Here is a 21,761-nt window from a genome sequence, read left to right as displayed (position 1 = left end):
AGTGCTTGGTTTCATGAGACATAACACAAGCCTCCAGCAGTTTCTCTAGAGGCTGTGACTCACTGGTGAGCACCCTGTGTGGGTGAGAGGCAGGCACAGGGCACAGAAAGGAGCTGGTGTTTGCCCGGCCACTGCCTCTCTGGGCAGCACCCTACCCTCTGCTTTCCCACCACTCTGCAGCACTTTGACTTGCCCCGTGTTGCTCCACACTCCTACACACTTATTTTGTTAGCTCGGTTGTGCTAAACTCACTGTGATTATTTAGCTTGTAGCATGCTCTTTCCCATGTACACAGTTGCGATGCTGTCTGGTTCTGGCCACTGCCATGGGGAGGAAGCACCCCAAAGAGCTGTTTCTCCCTCTCTGCACAGCCCTTAGCCTGGCTGGCAGCAGAAACAAGCAGAAGAGGAGGACCTGGGGAGCAAAACCACATCTTTGAGCTCAGACCACAAGCAGGGGATACATACGGCCGGGCAGATGAGATGCCAACGTGCAGCACCCTGCAGCAGCCCGAGGAGGGATGGCCGTGTATCCCCACCACCAGCTCAGCACCTCCACGGCTGCCTTGCACGTCCCGATGCTGCCATCTGTAGCACGGAGCCCTGCTCTGGTGCTCCCTGACACAACCTTTTCTCACCGCAAGCACTGCCGTTTTGTAGGAGTCCAACTGGGCAAATCCCAGCCTGGGATTAGTTTTTTTTTTTTTTGTTTCAGCCCCCGGAGAGGCTGTTGGATTACATGCCTGCTAGATTGCGTTTTCAGTCATCTGCCAAGGGACACTAGAGCCTGGGACAGCAGCTCTCATTCTGCTTATCTGCTGGAAATAAAACAAACACGTTCAATACCATTAGCACTACGGACAAAGAGCGAGGGGTTTTTCAGCCACAAAAGCCAGGAATTTCTGTAGGACCATCCGGGGAGTGCTGCAGCCTCCCATCCATGCAGGGATGGGCCAGCATGGGCCTTTCATGCATTCACCCTCTGAAAATGGGGGAGTGGAGTAGGGGTGTGTGAAAATCCCTTTTCCTGGCTCAACTTTGCCCAGCTGTACATTATTACACACACTAATGAAAAAACCTCCCATCACCAGTGAAGAGCAAAATTCATTTCATCACTACCTATTTCTTGGCGCCTTTCCATGACAGCATATTTCTGACAAAAGCTCCCTCGCCCGGCTCCCAAATCCCTGCTTTGTTTCCAGCCAGGAAGGGAATCACACTGAGCTCAGCGCGGTGGCATCCCAAACCTGCTGGCCCCGCATCGGCTGGGACAGAGCTGCTGTCAGCTCGTTTCAGGCTGGGGCTCTGAGGGAGCAAAAATGCAGAGAGAAAATGAAAAGAGCAAAGAGAAAACAGACTCTATGGACTTTGCAGCAGACAGGTCTTCTGGCATCTCCTCCAGCTTCGGGAGCCCCCATCCTCCCTTTGTGCTCCCAGCACATCCACCCCATCACTGTCCCATGCTGCTTCCATCGTGTCACGGCTCCAGCTCGCCCTGCTGCCTTTGTGCAGGGCTGGATTATCCCTGCACGCCTCAGCAGGCTGACCCCACCGGGGGGAGCAGGATTTGCTGCTCCCCAGCACCATCCAACAGCCTGCACTGAAAAGGCGACCTGGGGATGCTGCCTCTGCTAATCCCTGTGCACAGGGCTCCCGGCCACCCGCCCCTATATAAACCCCCCCGACCACACACCCACATCTGCAGCAAGGGGCAAGCGAGCAGGATGGCACTGCGGGTAAGTGCCGGGGATGTGCTTAACCTGCACATCCCCAAAATGCATTGGAAATGGGAAACTGTGGCAGAGAAAGGCAAGGGGTGCAGGAGCGCTGAGCTATAGGGACCAGGAGCCAGGCACGGAGCTGGCAGTAGGAATGCCAGAGCTGGAGAGATTTTCCGAGCACAAGCAGTGAGTTTGGGAAAGGGAGATGCTCAGAAGTGCAAAATCATTAAAGTGCTAAAAAGTGCGGGGTGAAATGGCAAGCACTTCTTATTAAAATGAGTTATTTAATAAAACTATGAATTATTCAAAAAGGAACATTTTCCAGCTCGTTCTGTACAAGTTTAACCTTGGAGATGGGGGGAGCAGGTGGAACAGGAACAGGCAGGAGCTCTCGGGAAGGGTCCTCTGCCTACTGCTGGATGGGGACGGGCTGGGTGCCACGTTACTCTCATTCCTTTATCAGTCCTTGTTTTTTCAGAGCACCACCAAGTTCTCTGCTTAGCTTGCTTCAGATTTTGCATTGTCCAGGAGGGGAGAAGAAGCAGGGTGTCTTTGTGCTGGGTGGGATTTGCTGCCCGAGGTCTTTTATAGAGACCTGGATGGAATCAGGGAGCAGAAATACTATATATATATATATACACACACACACACTATATATATGTATATTTTTATATATATATACACACACTATATATAATATATATATAATGCAAGTCCCTGAGCTTATTTAGGAGTCAAAAAAGAGCAAGGGATTGAGAGCATGTCTATATGGGAATGGGGAGAAAAGGGAAGAGGGTGATAAAGATGGAGAAGTGTCTGGGGACGAGCTGGTGACACTCAGCTCCCCGCTGTGCCGTGCCTCACCATCACCTCCTTGCTGGCAGTTCGAGGCCCTGTACCCTGAGGGGATGTGTCCCGGCTGGAGCGTCGTGGTCAAGGGCGAAACCAGCTCCAGCACAAGCATGTAAGGCCACGAGCTGCTTGCAGCTCCCCCGGCTCTCAGGATCCAGTGGTGCCGCTCCACGGCTCCCCATCATCTCTTTCTCTTTTAGGTTTGAAATTAATTTCCTCAGTTATCCTGGAGACCAAATTGCTTTCCACTTTAACCCCCGCTTCGCCAGCTCCAGGATTGTCTGCAACTCCTTCCTGGCCAACCACTGGGGGAGGGAAGAGGTTAACAGCACCTTCCCCTTCGAAGCAAAGGAGCCCTTCCAGGTAGCCCTGCATCACACCACAGATGTCCATGGGTGGGACAAAGGGACACAGAAAATACCAGGGTCTTCCTCAGGGAGCTAGCCAGCCCCATACCCAGTAATGTGCCCTCTCCGGCTCTGTCCCCTGATTTTGCTGCTGACTTATACCCAGCTCTAGCACAGGCATGCACAGCTCCAGCAATAATCCCTGGATGCTGCAGTTGTCACCAATTTAAGCTTTGCGTTATCAACAGTTTCTGCTGTCAGAAAACAAAGAATTCAGCTATTCCTTCCTTTTACACAACAAAAATGTGTCCTGTCCACATGTCATTTTGGGGAGGATTTGCAGTATATCTTAGAAGCACTTGCCCTCACGTGAGTGCTCATGACAGCAAGCCTGGTGAGGACATGTGTCCACCCAGTGAGCCTAACACAGTCTCTCTTGCAGGTGGAAATCTACTCCGACCACGATTATTTCCACATTTTCATTGATGAACACAAAATCTTGCAGTACAAGCATCGGCAAAAACAGCTCTCATCCATCACCAAGCTGCAGATTCTCAACGATATCACCATTTCTTCAGTGGAAATCACCAAACGAGGCCTTTACTAGAGGAAGGAGGTGGGACAGCCCCACAGCCCACTCCCCCTGGAGCTCCTGATCCAGCCAGGGGCCATCTCTTCCCCATCCCTACCCACCCCATGCTACCACCAGCCAGCCAGATGCTGCAGCACCTCCTTGTAGAGGAAAAGGCACTCCCATTGCATGCAGCACCCAGACACACTGCCATCTGTAGCCCAGATCATCAAGGGCCTTCTTTCCCTATGCCCCTAGGGTGCACGATGGGTTTTGTGGGTCTTATCTTTGCTGTTAGACAATTAGACAGCCCGGCAGATCACTACTGCACATAGAAATCTACCTTGAGTAGTCTGGACATCTTAATGCTACCCTAGAAATTGTGTTTGCCCGAGTAGGGTGTGAATTAATGCTAGTCCTCAGCTGGCCATCTGGCGATGGTCACAACAGGTATGGATGTTACTGACGGAAAGGGGCAGTTCTCTGCAGGAGCTGGGTAAAAACGTTGTTGTATTTGCTAATAAAAATCAAACAAGGAAGTCCCTGCTGAAATCCCTTCTATCAATGAGCAGATCAACTGAGTTATTTGTTCACTGCAAATCTCCAGGTGCATGGTACAAGCAAGGGCTGGTGACTGGGCAGGAGGACACAGGATAGGGGTTGGGTTTTTTCTGCAGTGGGAAAATACTGCCTTTTTTTTTTTTTTTTTTTTTTTGCTCTGAGGGCTAATGAATGTCCTTTCTACGTAGAGCAGGGTGATAAGATTTAAATCGCAAGATATTTCCAGAGAATGCTTTTCACCAATTGAGGGATGTTTGCTCAGCCTGAGTCCTGCCAACTGCAGGCTTGTTAGGCAGATGCTGGGAGTGATGTAGTGGGTTCAGAAAAGGGTAAAGCTTAAAAGGGACACACAAAGCAGACGGGCCCTCCAGCCTGCACTAGAAATACAGCTGGACTCCAAACAAAAGAAGATCTGAGGAAACCAAGGTCTAGAAACTGTAAGCTCAGAATGAACACATTGTTATTTTTCCTGTAGCTAGTCTCTAACTTCTCTCTTTGCTCTGATTTCCTTTTTTTTCTTCCTTTTTAGTTGTCTTTTAACAGTCTGCCTGTCCCTTGCACCCTGTTCTCTTTTCTATTCTTTGTTTCTTGAAGTCCAGCATATCTCCGACTCCTTGACCAGGCCACTGCAGGCAAAAAGATGTTATTTTTACCATTTTAATTACGCACATCATAAGCAGCATAATGTCACAGTGTTAAAATTGAACAGAAACTCGCTCCAAAAATGCAATTACAGCTGCCCCCAAATCACTCCTTTGCTCCTCAGACATAAGACAGACCACATTCCTGATGGTGAGCAAAAGGCAGAGACGATCCTGCCCTGCCAGTCCTTTCCATCAAGAAGACACTCAGTATCAAAGGCAGCCCTGACCCATCTTTGCCTTTGGGTGGGATCACCAAAGGTCACAGTTTTGCTCCAGCCTATTCTCAGTGCTTAAATTGGCCATTCCCAGCTCTCCCCTCTATTTATAATCTCAAGGACTTATGAGGAAGAGGTGACCATGTAGCCAACCACAACACAGGATGCCACAAAGATGACATTTATGAGTGTGCTGAAGTTTATAATGTTCTTCCAGACCATAAAAAACACTATGAGGAACTTATCCTTGTCCCAAAGCGTGCAACAGGAACATTTAATTGTCCCATCCAGTACCTTTTTGCTCCAAAACGGAGCAACTATCACTGGGGAATCATGACTGTCTTGGTTGCAAGTTGGGAGGCTGGAGATGGTGAGACTTCCTCTGGTCCGGAACAAATCCATCACCCCTGGGACAAAGAAACTGCCTGGGACTGGCTCAATTTGTAGTAGTTGTGATGCAACTCAGGGGTTCAACTCATTTCATTCTTACAACCACCCCTTCAGCAAAACAGACAAATGCAGATGGAATTCAGGCCCGCTGGGATCTCTGTGTCATACCTCTGACAACACCGAGCTGAATTTGAAAGAAATTGTTCTTTTTATTCATGCTTGTTTGGGGGTTGATAGAGACAGATCATTTTTCATGGAGGAAAAGTGATGAAATGATTTATAAGGCTAATGCTTTGTACTTACATGGCTGCAAACTCCATCTACAGCCACCGCCGCAGTAATACACCATGATTTCATTTTTCTCCAGAACCGAGCAGAGAGGACCCTCAGACAAATGGGGCAAAAATATCTCAAGTACAAACAAACAAAGAGATGCCACAAAAAATCAGGCGGCGGCAGAGATTACACCGTGACTCCTGAGCACCTTCCCCAGAGCTCATGTCAGCGGCTGATCTCACCCCGTACCATCTGCGCCGAGAGAGCTCAATCTCTCCTGACACATCCACAGCGCTGCCGCAGGGTTCGGGATTTTATCTGCTGCCTCCTCCAGCCAAAACAGTCCCAAGGGTAAACGGGTCTTTGGAGTTACAGGGCATCTCTGGCAGGAAAGCTCCAGGCCCAGCTGTTTATAGCTGTTTGGGGAGGATGCTCTCCAACCTCCTCCCTTGCTCCTTAAGGGGAAACTCCAGAGAAAAATGAAGCCACACAATTAGGATGGTCGTTTAAACTCTCAGGAGGGGGGCTGGCACATCAATAGCTGCACAGAGACACTGTGTGCTGGTATTGAGCTGGTCAGAGAGAACAAGCTGGTCTTTCTCCCACACTTTATGCAGCTTTCCTGCTCATGGCCTGGGGCTTGAAACTGGGGGGGGGAACTGATGGAAATGAGCTCCTGCCCAGGGGTATATTTTGGAAAGCTGAAGGCCTTTTGAAAGGGAAGGGGCAGAGGAACCAATATTTCACTGCCCAACCTAAAGCCCAGGCTCGATATTTTTCTGTGGCCAAGCAGCAGCACCAGGCTGAAACGCTTCCAGGGACAGCAATGGCTGCAGGAGGGGACAGGGACTGTCCCTCAGGAGGCAAAGCCAGGAGAGGTGGTGACCCCTCTGATGAGCTCTCCCTTTCTTAATACTTTCTTCATCTGGATCCAGAGAGCTCAGTGAACTGCTCTGGCTCATCCCCAGCTCAATGAGAGGGAAATCAGGCTCTCAGTCCTTCGTGCTTGAGCTGTGCCAGGGCCAAGGTGCCCCCTGGCAGGCCGCAGTGCTGCAGACCTCCCATGGAGCATCTGACAGCACACGGTCAGCTCCTTGGTGTCACTGACACTGCCGACAATCGTCACGCATTCATCTCCTCACAGGCTGGTGAGCAAACAGCCCCCATGAGTGATGGTCACATCCGATCAGCAGCCCGGAGACATCAGGCTGGGTGACACCGCCTCTGCCGGCCTTAGCAGGGGACACCTGAATATCAGACTCTTAAGATAAGGCAGAAGGAGAAAGGGCACAGACTCATTGCTAAAGCAGTGGGAAAGTTGTCTAGGAAAGCATTAAGAAAAAAAAAAAACCTCCTCCTGTCTGTGGTCCCAAAGGACAGCAGGGCCGTGCCAAGGCATTGCTCCTCACCCCTGATAAAATGCAGCCACGCTGTGGTGCAGCCCAGCAAGCTGGGCCCACGTCCCCAGCACCTCATTTCCCTCCTTCCCCAGGGCCTTGGCTTTCTCAGCACGTTGCCACAGGAGCAGCTGCCAGGACAAGCAGAACTTACTAGCAGTTACTTTCTGCCTTACATCTGAGCCCTTACCCAAGAGGCTGATTATTCGACATGTGGGCTGCAAAGCTCCTCAAGTGTTCAGTAGCCACAGCTGTCTGCCAGCAGGGCTGAGGAACATGAAGAGCAAGTGTTCAGCCTTTCCCCAAAGAGAGGAAAAAGAAACTCACAGCCACAAGACAGGAGTAATTCCTTGTTCTAGCTGGAATACAGCTCTGAGGCACTGGGCAGCCCCAGATCACAGCTGGAAAGGAGACTCTGCAGGAAAGCAGAGGGATATTTCTTACACTGCATTTAAGGAGAGCTTTATAAAGTCTCTAACTCACTATCTCCAGCCAAGAGCCAGCTCAGACAGGAAAATACATCTCCCAGCCCTGATCTTGCATTCATGGTGGCAGGTACCAGTTGCAGACATTAAACACAGGCTGGAGAGGGATTATTTTCTGAAAGAAAGGATCTGCTGTAGAGGTTGAAGAATTGGAGTCTGATGGTATCACTTTACTTGACAGCTGCATTATTGTATACCTCTGCTGCCTAAGGAAAGGGTGACAGAAATTAGCCTTGCTCATAAATTTGCTGACCCTCCAGTCCTGCAGGCTGTTTAAGACCCTCTTGCCAGAGCTGGATGCCATCTATCATGTAATTCCTTTAAGCTGTATGAATATAGCTGGCCAAATCTGACTTTACTAGAGCACAAGACAACAGCCAGTGGAGATCAGGAGGCTTTCTCTACACCATCACACCCAGCTGGGTCTTTTGAAAGATTTCACATCTGTAGCACTTTGTATTTGCAAACCATAAAGAGAAGGAAGTGTCATAACACCCTTATAAAGGTGAAGAAGCCAAGGTATGTGGTGCAAAATAGCGGAGAGGAGGGACAGAACCAGGCATTTTTCCCCCAGCATAGTGCTCTCACCCTACAGCTCAGGGCCTAATCACATAGCCTGTGTCTTGGCTGTGATCTATCAGAAGTTGCCTTAGTAAGCTAAGGGATCTTGTGCCAGACTCCTCTACAGCCTGCAGCACAGCCCAGATGGCACAGACTAACCAGCCCCTTGTCTTAAGTGAGGGGCCAGGGCTGCTGAGCAGCTCATTAACCCAAGTTTTCCATTCAGCTGTACATAGGTATCAGTGCCATGGTCTCAGCTGCTAATCAAGGTTTTTCTAGCTTCTGTGTTTCCTGCTCCAGCCCAAACAGCAGCCAAAGAGCCACAAACATCCCTTGGTTCTTTCCGTTCCTTGACATGCCACTCATCCAAAGAACTGTTTAGCAATTGCTCCGAGATTTATTGCCCACAAGCTTGCTGGTTCTGAAGATTGTGAGTAAAACTGAGGTGCAGCTATTTCACCTCCTAACCCCAGCCTCTGCACCAAGCTCCAGCGACTGTCATGTTTCATTTCTTGAAGCTGCCTTGTGCAGTGAACACAGGCTGGAACCAGAGACAGACGTGGTCAGTGGCAATGAGAGAGCAGTGATTGTACCTCCAGTAAATTGCCTGAGTCTTTCCAGATGAGTCACTGCACAATGAGAGGTTACGCATTGTTACCAGAGAGAAAAAGTTTGCAACTGATCCTCACCGAGCTTAACAACCTCTCAGAGCCTCTGATTTTGTACGACTCTGCTTGCGGAGATCCCTCTTAAAAGGCTGCCCAAGATAAATAGAAGCTCACAGATTTTTTTCTTATCTCATCAGAACATTAGAACAGACTGCTGGAGAGGATTCAGACCCATGATCACATCTCTCCCTGCCTCCCAGCTGATCTCCCTCTTGAATCCACAGAAGTCCTAGGGATTTCCTGATTAGGAATGCAAAACATAGGAAGGCTTATTTTTAACACATACCACTTGATCACCTTGCCCTTGTTGCAAAAGTGCTCAAACTCTAGTTCTCATTCCAACCTGATCCCAGTCACATCAGCCAGGAGTAAATCTTCATGCTCAGAAAAAAATCCCTGCTATTGTATTTTCCAAACCCCTTACCTCCTTCCCGATGCTAGCAGATGCGGATCTCACAAGTGCTTTTCTCAGAGCCTTTCCTTCCTGCCTCCACGCGTTTCCCTTCCACTTCTGCAAGCATCTGCAGCTGGGAAGATGCAAACAGTGGCAAATTTAAAGGCTTTGTCAGAGATTTCCCCCAGATGGCAATCAGCTGAGAAAGCTCCCTCATGTGAAGAGCTCTTTATTAGCCTGTTGCACCTGGGTATCGAGCACCAGAAGAAGCAGGACTGTTATGCAGATCTGGCAGCCTTCAGGTGTAAGGACAGACTGCCTTAGCAGCTCCTGCTCTTGATTTTGTTGTATCCACCTCTCTCAGTAGTGGCACCCACTTAGAGCACCGGTATTACAGCAGGGTGAAACAGAGACCCAAAAACCTGGGCTTCTCTTAACCTCTCAAAGACTTGGCTTAGCAGGCACTCCCTATCACCTCACATCCTTGTCTGTACAGCTGAGCAATGAATTAGGGATTTGCAACACTGATTTTTCCTAAAAAAGCCACCCTATTGTGCAGTGTATCTCCTTTTAATGATACAGGATCAAGTTCACTCGGTGCGGTCCTGTTTTAGGCAGGTCCCAGCGGGGCACATCCAGCCCCATACTCCTCAGGCTGCTACTTGCCTGACCTCCCGTACAAACCAAAACCAAAGATATCTGAGAGATTTTGAATCACACTAATGCCAAAATGGTGTTTCATTGTTTCTGAGTGAGCAAATATCATATCAGACAAATTCTTCTGTGCAAAATTATCTTTTCATTTCAGCCACTACATTTCCGGAGCACTCAGTCTAAGAGGCTTCCAATAACAATGATAGAAGATAAAGAAGTTGGCACGTATCTGTTTATGAAAACAGACATCAGTGAATATTCCCAGGCAGAAAAATGCACACATTCTCCATTTAAAATCCTCAAAAGGACACTTTAAATAGTTTAAATGTTTCCTTCTTTGATTGAGAGGGAAAGAATAGAGGGAGAAGAAGGGGTTTAACTCTCGTAAGAGTAATTACAAACAACAAACGTCAATTCCCAGCTGTTTTGTATTTCTTTTGTGATTTTAGTTTCAAAGATTCCGAAGTGCACTTGGCATTATTTCTGTTTTGTCTTTGTGCACAGCATTGGCCTCTTGTCTCTACCCAGATTTACACCCATGGCAGTGCCAGCATCAGCAACCTCCACGCCGGAGCTGTGCTAAGGACCCGGACCACAGTGCCAGAAATAACTTTGTGTCCCCACCAAAACCACGGTGCTGGAGCTACACTGCCACATGGACAGAGCAGCCACCAGCAGAGGGAGCGGCAAACTCGGCACAGAGATCCCCAAAAAGAATAACACCGGGGATTTGGGGAGTGCTGTTGCTGGGTATAAGAAAATGGCCCAGGGAAGGCTGGAGACTCTTTTGTCCAGTACATGCTAGCAAGTGGTGACGCTGTTACTCTGTCCTGATAGCAAAAGAGAGCCAAAGAGATAGGTGTCAGTATTGCTCCTGTGGATATGAAGCTTTAGAAATGCACACGTAGCCCTGCTGTGTGGCAGGGTCCCCAGGGGGCTGCAAGGAGTGCACACAGCAGATCTAGGGGCTCCGGGAGCTTCCCATATCCCACCGTCCCCCCATCTCTGAGCCATCGACTGAAAAGTGTGAGGGACAGGAGCAAAGTGGCAATGAGGAACCACTCTGCCTTTTATCCAGTGCTTTCCAAGTGTTTTTCTTCCCAGCAAAACCAAAGGGAACCAGTTCCACCAGTGCCAGCTTTCCCAGCTCACCGCCTCTTCCCAAAGGCACTGGGACCTGAGGCCAGCTGCCCATCCATCCCCTTGCACTCAGCACATTTACAAGGGGAAGGGACGTGAGCTGCTGTAGGCGCTCACAAGGAGCTGATCCATCCGGCCACCAGTTGGAAAAGCCTCAGGGTGTCCTTCATTTACACCGCTTCTTGGGTCTGGGACAGTTGGAGCACATCGGTGCGGCCGCGCAGCTCCCGCTGGTGCTGCAGAGGGAGCGGGGAGGTTGTGCTGAGCCAGCTCTGCTAAATTTACCCCACCCTGGGACTCTGACGTGAAGTGGGCACAGCAGGTTTGGGCAGACGTGCTGGGCTTGGGAGCTGCTGTGAGGTTTTTCTGAGATCCTGGCAATGCCCCAAAGCAGCTGACTCACTCCTTCTCTCAGGTCAGGGCTTCGCAGCTGTAACTCCGGTGAGACCAGGGGGTTATTTCTGATGCACAGTGCTGTACAATCAGCGTCCACTCCATTACCCTTGCTGGTGAAGGATGGCTCCTGTCTCCAGCGAGCTTTCTTTAGCTTTTACTCCAAAGTCGTTCAGTAATAGGGGAGCTGATGTAAAAAGACTACAGCGTTTTCTTTTTGCTGGAGATTCCCCATCTTGAGTTATTTGGTGACTTTGAGCCTGCTGTAATCAATGAGCTTGTTGTAATCAACGTCCTTGTCCTTTCTGTCCGCCATACGCAGCATATGGATTTGTGATTTGTTGCTAGAGATGACTTGGCATTTGTGAGTTGTGTCAATGGATGCAAAAGCAGATTCATCCTAATTATATCGAACCGCTGATCAACTTAGTAATCTAGCCTTAGGTTCCTGAGCAGTAAATCATGCAGGTTACAAACAAAGAGCATGGGATAAAAATGTTAACTGCATTCATTAGCTTGAACATTTGGAAGGCAATTACCTGGACAAAAATACGTTTAAAGAGCCCTGGCACATTTCTTTGCTCTCTCCTCTTGTAGCCTGTTAATACACTATTAAAAGTGATGAATTTAACACCTCCGTTGTATTGTTTTCTGCATATAACAATGTGTCTGCTTTAGGGAGGCTGGGCAGAGGCTGGCAAGGGCTTGTGTGTGTGGAGGTTCCCAGTGATGTCTGTGCCCCGGCCTGCTGAGTCGCCTGCTTGCCACACATCAATTTGCTTGTGGAGCAGCTGTGAAATTGCAGTGGATTTTAGGTATCCGTGAGAGTTTCAGTGCATTTCCCTGCGTAGAATAATGTGTACCTTGTGCTCTGGGCGACATGCTATAATTAGTTTATGGAACTTGTTTGTCTCTGAAGGTCTATAAATACACATACATAAAACTATAAGGGAACGAGCAGTCACATGCCCGAAGCAAACGCATTCTGATGCAGAAGAGCTTTATACGCTGACACCCCCCCGACGCTGTTCCACTGCTGATCTTTCTTTCATTTCACGTCAGGCTGACCAAAAATATTTACTTTCTTCTTAAACACAAATAGACTCAAACTGACGGAGAATCTCCCCCTGAAACGAAGGGCGTTCGCCACTCAGTGCCACTCTGGGCTTGCTCAGAAGGCAAAGAAAGAAACCAAAACCCAACCTCCTCAGGCAGAACTCTCCCTTCCTCTTGTCAAACATTTCCCCTCTGATTCCCTGCCATCACCCGAGTACCTCCAAGAGAAAAGCTTCATAAAACGACCCAGCCTCGCTCAGCCCAGCCAACCCCTCCAACTTTTTCAAGTGACTTTTTCCACGTAGGGCTCTCCCCATTCCTCTAGTTTGAGAGGAAAGCCACAACACTATGTGTCCCCCTGAGGGCTCGTTGCTCCAGTGGGCTCCCACCACTGCCACCACCACCACCACGTGCCGTGGTGGCAACCACTGGCTTCTGCTGGAGGTGCAAAAGGAGCGGGGTTGGTGTGACGGAGGTGGGCACAGAGTGCCTGGGATACAAGTCCTGGAGGAGAGGGGGGGACATAAGGGGAGGGGAAGGGCCCAGGGAAGAAGGGCCAAGGGGAGGGGAAGGGTCAGGGAGGGGAAGGGCCCAGCCCAGCCCTGCCCGGCTCGGGTGGAGCTGTCCCTTCAGCACCACGGCCCGGGCATCTGCAGCCCGGCACGGCTCGGCACGGCTCGGTTTGGCACGGCACGGTTTGGCACGGTTTGGCACGGCTCGGTTTGGCACGGTTTGGCACGGTTCGGCACGGCTCGGCACGGCACGGCTCGGTTTGGCACGGTTCGGCACGGCACGGCTCGGCACGGTTCGGCACGGCTCGGCACGGCTCGGTTTGGCACGGCTCGGTTTGGCACGGCTCGGCACGGCACGGCTCGGCACGGTTCGGCACGGCTCGGCACGGCTCGGTTTGGCACGGCTCGGCACGGCACGGCACGGCTCGGCACGGCTCGGCACGGCTCGGCACGGCACGGCACGGCTCGGCACGGCACGGTTTGGCACGGCTCGGCACGGTTTGGCACGGCACGGCACGGCTCGGCACGGCACGGCACGGCACGGCACGGCACGGCTCGGTTTGGCACGGCTCGGCACGGCTCGGCACGGCTCGGCACGGCTCGGCACGGCACGGCACGGTTTGGAACGGTTCGGCACGGTTCGGCACGGTTTGGCACGGCACGGCTCAGTTTGGCACGGCTCGGCACAGGTCGGCACGGCTCGGCTCGGCATTTTCTCGGCACGGTTCGTCTCGAAGCGAGCCAACGGTCCCAGCAGAGGACAATCGGGGGGTGCCGTGCGGGTGCCAAGGGGGTGCCAAGGGAGATCCGTGCCGGCGGGGGGGTGCACGGGGAGAGGGGAGGACGGGAGGAGCCCGAGGGGGTGCGGGGCGGGTGTGCAGAGGGGGGCGGTGCGGGGTGGGGGGGCTAAAGGGGGGCTGCACCCCGGTGTGCGCTTTGGAGGGGGGCATGGACCGGGAGAGCGCAGCGGGGTCTGCACGCAGCGCCGGGTGCGGCCGCGCACAGCTCGGGGGGGCAGGACGGGGCTGGGTGTGCCGAGCTGTGCCGAGCCGTGCCCAGCCGTGCCGTGCCCAGCCAAGCCGTGCCGTGCCCAGCCGAGCCGTGCCGTGCATGCCGAGCTGCACCGAACCGTGCTGAACCGTGCCCAGCCGTACCGAGCCGTGCCGCCCGGAGCCGTGCCGAGCCGTGTCCAGCCGTGTCCAGCCGCACCGAGCCGAGCCGAGCCGAGCTGAGCCGTGCCAAGCTGCGTGTGCCCGTGCCCGTGCCCGTGGCAGCGGGTCCCGCACCTCCAGCACACGGCGGAGCAGCCGGCGGGGGGAGCCGCTGCCCGCCCCCGCCCGGTGAGTGCCGCCGAGCCGCGACCGGGGCACAACCGGGGGAAAAAGGGGGATCGGGGGGAAACGGGGAGCACCGCGGGGAGAGAGGGGGACCAAAGGGGACCGGGGCTGAAGGGCAGGTAACTTTGCCGGGAGGACTGCGGGGGGGTTGCGGGGGGGAACGGGGCTGCGCGGCTGGGGCTGCTCTGCTGGGGCGCGGGGGGCATCGTGGCCCCCACCCTGGCTCCCCGAGGCTGGGCACTGACCCCCCCCAAAAAAAACAACACAACAACTCCATCTCCCCCAGGCATCTCAGCTGCCCTCCCCGCCGCTCACATCCGTGGCTGAACTAAGTTGCCCAGAAGCCATTCACCACCACCACCCCCCCGGCATCTTCCCCCCCCCCCCCCCGGGGGGAAAATGCCGGCAGCAGCCCTCACCCCCCCTCTCTGCACCCTCTTTTCCAGGCGGGGCTGCTCCCACGTAACCATGCCAGGATCGCTCGGTGCGGCGCGGGAGGCTCTGCCCTGGTAGCCCGGGGTGCTCGGGGGGGGCTCAGCCATGAATTCCTCGCCCCCCGTCCCCCGGGCCCCCCCCGGCTTGCTGCAGCTCTGGCAGGAGGAGAACCAGACCCAAGGTGGGCTGTGGAACGGGAGCCAGGAGCTGGGCTGGGAAGAGCTGGAGAAGATGCTCTTCCTCTTCGCCAAGGAGCCCGTCACCATCAGCCTGACGGCCATGTACCTGGTGTCCTTCGTGGTGGGCTTCGTGGGCAACATCATGTCCATCAGGGTGCTCACTCGCAAGCGCCCGAGCCGGGCGTCCAGCCTGAGTGCCACCCGCAGCCTCCTCATCAACCTGGCCGTGTGCGACCTGATGGTGGTGTGCGTCTGCATGCCCATCACCGTGGGGAACCTCATCTACAAAGCCTGGGTGTACGGGGACTTCCTCTGCCGGGCCGTGCCCTTCATCCAGGCCGTTTCGGTCTCTGCCAGCGTCCTCAGCCTGACCGTCATCAGTGTGAACCGGTACTACAGCGTGCACAACCCGCTCAACGCCCGCTCTTTCTTCACCCAGAAGCGGATCCTCAGCACCATCCTGGTGGTGTGGCTGCTGTCCTCGGGGATCTGCATGCCGCTCATCTTCATGAACAGACGGGATGAGATCGGGGTGGTGGAGGGCCTGCCCCTGGTGTTCTCCATCTGCAGGGAGATCTGGCCTCAGGAGAGGCTCAAGCAAGCCTACAACTTTCTGCTCTTCTGTGCTCTCTACTGCCTGCCGGTCCTGTTCAACATGGTCATCTGCTTCCTCACGGTGCGCCGGCTGTGGAGCCGCGGCAGCCAGCTGAAGGAGAGCAGTGCCCTGAACCGCTCTCTGCCGGCCTCCCGGCTGAAGATCCGGAAGAAGGTGGCCCAGATGGTGGTGGCCCTGGTCCTGCTCTTCGCCATCTCCTGGCTGCCCGTCTACCTGATGGACATCTGGATCGATTTCAACATCCCCAAGTCCCTGCAGGATGTGACTCCTTCTCCTTGGATCCTGCAGCTCAGGCCCTTTGCCCAGTGGCTCGGCCTCAACAATTCCAGCCTCAACCCTATATGCTATTGCTTTGTTGGGAACCTCTACAGGTCAGCCAAGGAGATGAAGAGCAAATACCACCAAAGAATGGTTTCTCTCTTTAACTTCTCTCTGTCTGAGGGGACAACCCGTTCCTCGGTCCCAGAGCTGCTCTCTTACCAGAGCTCCATGCAGCCTGCGAGGAAAGGACCCTCTGCCACGGGCAGGAGGTTTCAGGGAGGGCAGGGCAATAAGAACAAGTGTGGGCGCTTGAATTCTTGCCAGCATCCACCCCTGAACACTGTCTCCAGCGAGAACACTTCCTTGTAATCCTGCTCAGGCAGTGCACCTCACCTCCTCACCCGCATTTAAGGACTCTCGAGAGGTCTTTCTGAGCAAGATATTTTAACGATGGAAAAAACTTTCTTCTTATCACTCCCACCACCAGTTCAAAAATACAGAGACAGGGCAACAAGGGAAGGATGTGAAAAAAAAATAAAAAATAACATTTTAACTCAGATCAAGTGTTAAGACAAATGATTTCTACTGGGGACAACTGGACGTGTAACCTGTTGCCCAGCCAGCGGGCACATGATCCGACAGACAGCTTCCCAACGAGAGGGCTCTCCCCTGCAGCTCCATCTCCGAGTGCTACAGCAGAGAAGCAGGTTGGATACAGCAGCAACGTGGCTGCTTGCTGCTCACCCTGCGCCGATAAAATGCAGCCAGAACAGGCACTCTCTGCTACAGACATGTCAGTTGCCATTACCAGCAGTGAAGAAACGCTAGAAACAGCATCATAAAAAAATTAGTGGGGAATTTCACACACTTTACCACTCGAGATTTCATTGTCTGATCGTATTGTTTCACTCCCCCGTGCAGATAAATTCTCCTGATGTGAAGAGACAGCGCCAGAAGTACTAAAGGAATCATCACCACTCCACGTTTGGAAATTCAGAAGGGATAATGGAGCCCTGGAGGTGATTTAGAAAATGCAATAGGAAAATATTCTTTGGGTATCAGCTGTCTTTTTCTTACCGCTAAGTTACCGTGTGCCGAGTCAAAAGAACCAGGCTTCTATTAATGTGATTTGCACTTGAAAAACCAGCGCTTGTTTGGCTGTGTCTGTACCAAGCAAAGTCAATGGCATGTGAAAATAAAAATAGAAAGTGTTTTATAGCTAGTAAAATCAGAATCAAATAATGCAATGCTATTTGTCTGGGAAGGAGAGAATCAAAGTGATTTCTTCTCCCGAGGATCAGAAGTAGGTTAAAATCTATTTCTTCCATCATCTCTTTTAAAAGAGCCTTTGATAAATAAATTGTGTATTTTTATTACATTAGCATTGAAAGGCTGCACTAAAGCTTAAGAATCCCATTGCACCGAGCGCTGGGGCTGTATGATAAGGGGGGAAACCTTTCTCCCAAAGATCTCCAAGTGCAAACACACCAGAGCAGGCAACAGGTGGGAGGAAAAAAAATACAGCAACGCTCGGCAGGGCTGGAATGAAACCACAGCTCGGCCCCTACCCTGTGCCTGCCCCGTGCTGGCTACAAGGGGCTGCACCCTGCATCCTGATGCTGCCAGAAGAGTCCATCCTTGCTGACTTGTGCAGGGCTCCCCTCGCAGTGCCCTGCAGAAAAAAAAAAAAAACAGCAGGCATCCCGGGAGGGGATTTGGCATCTAATGGAACTCAGGCTTTTGAAGGCTGGGGGCTTTTTTTGTTACTGAATGATGGGATGATGCTCTGGGAAATCTCAGTTTCAGATAATATCCTCCTGCCTTCTGGGGAGCCTTTTGCTCACCAAAAATAAAATAAAAAAATAGAGGCCAAAAATAGCCATTCATACCATCAGGATTTCCACCTTCTTAATGGTCATTAAATACCATTTTATGTTACTAATGATTTGCCTGGGAAACAAGAGATTCCTCCTTAACAGGCAGCGCCCTCTGCAATTTGTATTCTCTTTCTGTGTGAAGGAGAAAGAAATTACAACTACTCAGATTTACTTTGGGTGAGAAATGCCTTTTATGTGTTCAGGGAGATGAGGGCATCTGCGTTTTTGCAGGTGATACAGGAGTGTGCTACTGCTTGATCTTTTAGTGGCTGCGAAGTAAAGCCTGTGAAGATTTTATTTCCTTTTTCAGGGTGTATTTTTAGGGCTGGCAAAAATGTGCCAGGCTCTGGAGCATTAAAAGCTCGCTCCGAATGCCCACTGCGTGCAGGTCCCGGAGACAGATGTCTGCCACCCACAGACCAGATGTGACACGATGCTGAAACCTCCCCACCTTGCCCTGACCAACATATTTAATCCTGCCCTGATTAAATTGCAATGAAAGGAACACAGAAATGCCAGACCGGCTCCATCCCACGGGGCAGCCCAGCTCTGAAAAAGGCCAGGATGGAATGATGCAAGCAAAGATCCCAGAAATCCACATTCACAAAGCTTCCCAGAGGAATTTTATTTTTCTTTCCTCAGCTCACATGTCCTACCCTGCTGGTGTCCTCCATGGAGGCAGAAAATCCAGGGGCTGCAGGTTGTCCCAAAGGCTCCTGTGCCTTGCCCCTCTGCCAACAACCATCCCATGCCTTTCTCCAACCCCACAGAGCTCCTGCTCTCCAAGACACACTGTGGCAAGCACCCTTTCCACTAGGCAGGGTCATCTCTCCACACTCCTAAATGTTTTCAGTTTCGTTCAGTGTTCCTGGTTTCCTATAATAAAGTCGAATCTCTCTGTTTAACTCCTCTTTGGCTCCCTCTGTCACTTCTCCCTCTGCCCCCTGCTTCGGCTGCTTCTCTGCCATTTCTGTCGAGAGATCTCCCCTTGTCACTGCTCGGCGATGAATTCCCCTCGATCTCACTCCCTCACTCCTTCTCGTCTCTGACGAAAATCCCCTCCTGTCCCGCTGATGCCAGCGGCTCCCTTCGCGCAGCAGCCACCTGTTTGCTCCAGGGAGCCCTGGTTTATCTTGTGTGGCTTACCCGGCAGCTGCCAGGTGGTGATGAATTTTGGCCGCTATCACCCAAGGGTAAAGTAGGAGCGGTGACGTCAATACGAAAGCCACCACATCCCGTGAGCCACCCGGGCTCTGGCAGGAATTTTATTAACCTGAGCAGGGCTGTGCAGCGCAGCGGTGCCTCTGTGACTCACGCTGGCTCTGAAGCAACTTTTTTCCCCTCCTATCTGATAAAACATCTCATAAAACATACTGGTGCCTGATAAGGCATCTGAGGGTCCACCGTGCCACACAAGCTCCTTGTTCCAGATGCCAGACACTTCGAGAGGCGTTCAGGAGACTCCTGGGCTTCGAGAAACTGGGAGTGGACACGGCTCCGGGTGGCAAGCATGGGTTGTTTCCTCAAAGGAGCTCAAGCCAGAAGTCTCTTTTAGAGAAAAGTGTGTTTCTCTCTAAATGCACCCAGGCAGGCTGGAAATGTGAATTTGAGATGTCTCGAGGACAAGGTTTTCCTGCAGCAATGTTGCTAATGCATCTCAGTCCCACTCTCAGCCCCGTGGGTCCTCCCTCTCCGCTTTGCCATTTGAGTCAATACAGGCGTTTTACCACATTACTGAAATAGCATGTTTAAAACAGCTTTACTTGAATCCCTGTGCTGCTGTAAGGACTTACAGATAGTTGCTGTTCAGTAACTCTCTCTGGGAATATCCTGTGGTCTTTTCTTGTATTGCCACTATTGTCTTAAAGATGCTATGGATTTATTCTCTGCCTGTGAACCACTGGAGAGAGAAAAAAAAAAGGAAGAATCTTTCATATGGGGCATCACAGAGGCACGTAAAATCATGACTGGTATGTAGCAGTCATATGGAGAATGATGAATCACCCCTTCTTATAATAAAACACCCCAGGAAGCCGATGAAATGATGAGGCAGCATGTGGCAGAGCACGGCAGCCCCCTGTCCCCCCGAGCAGCAGCAGGAGCTCACTGCAGGGGAGGTGCTGAGGGCTGAGAGCCATACAAAGGCCTCATGGGGAGACTGGAGTGTTCACAGCAAAAAGGGCTGCCGAGGGCTATTAAAAGCAATGATTAAACCTGTGGCATAGAGGGCATTGGGTCTACAACCTATAAATACTGCTCTTACTCCTTCCCCAGGCTGCTATCGACTTACCATGGAAGCAGGATGCTGGGCTCAGCACGCTTTGGTCCATCCCATTCAGCTGCTCTTACATCCCTATAACAGAAAAAAAAAAAGGCCCGCATTAGTCTGAGTTGTTTTAAAGAGCAGAAGGAGAGAAGGGGATGATTTCAGACCTGATCTAACTTGATCAAGAGTGAAACTTCGCAGGACACAGCCACCTGGAGGGAGGACACGTTACCGCTGACGCAGCACGGGTGAGAAATGCTCACTCAGTCCCCTGCAGAGCGAACGCCCGAGGAGTCCCAGCGGACAGTACCCGGTGCCTCCTCTGGTGCAGCGAAACAGAAATAACAGCTCTGGCCCTCTTTTAATATTTGTCAGCCCTCTCGGTGGGTCAGCACCTTTGTTGCAGCAATCCTGAGCATCCCGGAAAGGAGAATCTCCTCCGACGGGAAACTCCTGCCTGATGGGAAACTCCTGCCTGATGGCACGTTGCATGTTACACTCATTGATGCTGGGACTCGAAATCTTGCTGGTGAGTTATCTGCAACACCAGCAGCCCTGAGTATGGCTCTGGGGTCTCCTCCCACACCACAGCACATCCCATACACCAACACCTGTCCTGACTTGAAAGAATTAAACAAATAGGGAGAGTGGGAGAGTGCAGGAGATGCCCGAGCTTCCAGTGTTTGGTGATGTCCCTGTTGTTGTAAGCAGAAAACTACCAGCGCAAATTTTCTGGGGAAAATCAGTGTAGCTCAGTTTAGCTTTGTAATTATATTCAGCATAAAAACAAATCACCAGAGGCTGCCAGGAGAACAAACAAGAGCAGCTATGAGCAGGTACAGCCAAAAGAGATCACCGGAGCCCTTCAGGAAAGAGTCAGCATCCACAGAAGTGCTGCTTGCCTGGCAGACATGGAAATTGTGTAAGACTTTCCCAAACTCCGTAGGAATGAATGAGTACTGGTTAGGTCAGCCCCTGGAGCACAGAAGCTGCAGCACTTGCTTTCTCTGCCTGCTGAACATCTTTAGGTGAAGTCCCGGGACTCAGCGCTAACCCAAGGCAGCTGCAAAGCAGCGCAGGCTCATGCTGCTGCCTGCTCCCACACTTCCTCGCCAGCCTGCAACAGAGGCTCCTGGCTGCCCTAATTTTGGGATTTCACTCTGAGCTTGGATCAGCTGGGAAAACCTGATCTGGGGCAGAGGGAGAACTGCGTTGGGGTAAGTGTTCTCTGGAGAGGAAAGGACGGTGCTTTCTGCCTTACAGGGGTACCGCTCGCTGAAGGTTATGAGGCAGTCTCATCACTTATTTCATTAATATTTTATTAAAGTAATCATTTAAAAATATTTCAGCAATAAAGGCAGATTCAGCACTTGCAGAGAACATTTTTTCCAAGGGAGGAATCTAGACCAGAGTCTTCCTACTTGGTGTTTTGCTGACTGCAAGAAACCCCCAGAAGAAAGCAGAGCCTGGAGCACACGAGCGAAGGGACCAGAGCAGGGGCCCTGCTTACCTCGTGGTCATCTTCACTGCATGGGAATCCCACAGAGTTATAGCACAGCCCTTGATTTCAAAGGTTTTCCATGCCCAACCTTTTCCTCTTACCTCTTTGCACTCTGAATAAAACAGCTGGTTCGTGTTGCAGACTAAGGGGGGAGGGTAATTATCCAAGGAGGCTGTGTTTTAAAACATCCACAAGAAATATTTCTGCACCTGAGCTTCTAAAAGACCCAGGAATTAATAGCTTGTCCCCATGTGCCTCGCCCCTGTCTCTCTCAGTTTTTATGACAACAGGCAGATGCTGTGGAGCACAAGACGCTGTGTGCAGGACAGGATGGAATAGCCAAGCCTTAATCATTCCTTAATCAGACAGGCATTTCCCAATCGCAGCACCGTGCCAGGCTCTCTGGGTCCAATTTGCAGAGAAGTGAGCAGTCAGCACTGCTGATGCCCTGGC

General features: G+C 51.8%; 2 protein-coding genes across 2 annotated transcripts; both read left to right on the top strand.

Moving 5' to 3' along the window:
- Window positions 1-1,723: 1,723 nt before the first annotated feature.
- GRIFIN (galectin-related inter-fiber protein) lies at window positions 1,724-3,670 on the top strand. Its single transcript, XM_027469470.3, has 4 exons — window positions 1,724-1,735; window positions 2,605-2,684; window positions 2,773-2,935; window positions 3,362-3,670. The coding sequence occupies exons 1-4, from the start codon at window positions 1,724-1,726 to the stop codon at window positions 3,524-3,526; spliced, it is 420 nt and encodes a 139-aa protein (XP_027325271.3). The 3' UTR covers window positions 3,527-3,670.
- A 10,082-nt stretch (window positions 3,671-13,752) lies between these two features.
- Window positions 13,753-18,379, top strand: LOC101805005 (galanin receptor type 1). The gene is made up of 2 exons (XM_027469237.3): window positions 13,753-14,176; window positions 14,620-18,379. Exon 2 carries the CDS (start codon window positions 14,714-14,716, stop codon window positions 16,031-16,033), a length of 1,320 nt encoding a protein of 439 aa, XP_027325038.1. The 5' UTR covers window positions 13,753-14,176; window positions 14,620-14,713; the 3' UTR covers window positions 16,034-18,379.
- The last annotated feature ends 3,382 nt before the right edge of the window (window positions 18,380-21,761 follow it).

This window comes from Anas platyrhynchos, chromosome 15 (genome assembly GCF_047663525.1).
Source record: "Anas platyrhynchos isolate ZD024472 breed Pekin duck chromosome 15, IASCAAS_PekinDuck_T2T, whole genome shotgun sequence".
In the NCBI taxonomy this organism is placed as follows: domain Eukaryota; kingdom Metazoa; phylum Chordata; class Aves; order Anseriformes; family Anatidae; genus Anas; species Anas platyrhynchos.
Note: the sequence above shows the minus strand (reverse complement) of the source record. Positions and strands in the feature narration are given on the sequence as shown.

What these genes read in the sequence shown, in the direction of transcription:
- GRIFIN (XM_027469470.3), top strand. An exon ending in ACCAGCTCCAGCACAAGCAT is followed by an intron (nt 2,685 to 2,772) that starts GTAAGGCCACGA and finishes TTTCTCTTTTAG; the next exon opens with GTTTGAAATTAATTTCCTCA. An exon ending in AAGCAAAGGAGCCCTTCCAG is followed by an intron (nt 2,936 to 3,361) that starts GTAGCCCTGCAT and finishes TCTCTCTTGCAG; the next exon opens with GTGGAAATCTACTCCGACCA.
- LOC101805005 (XM_027469237.3), top strand. Translation starts at nt 14,714, where the DNA reads ATGAATTCCTCGCCCCCCGTCCCCCGGGCCCCCCCCGGCTTGCTGCAG.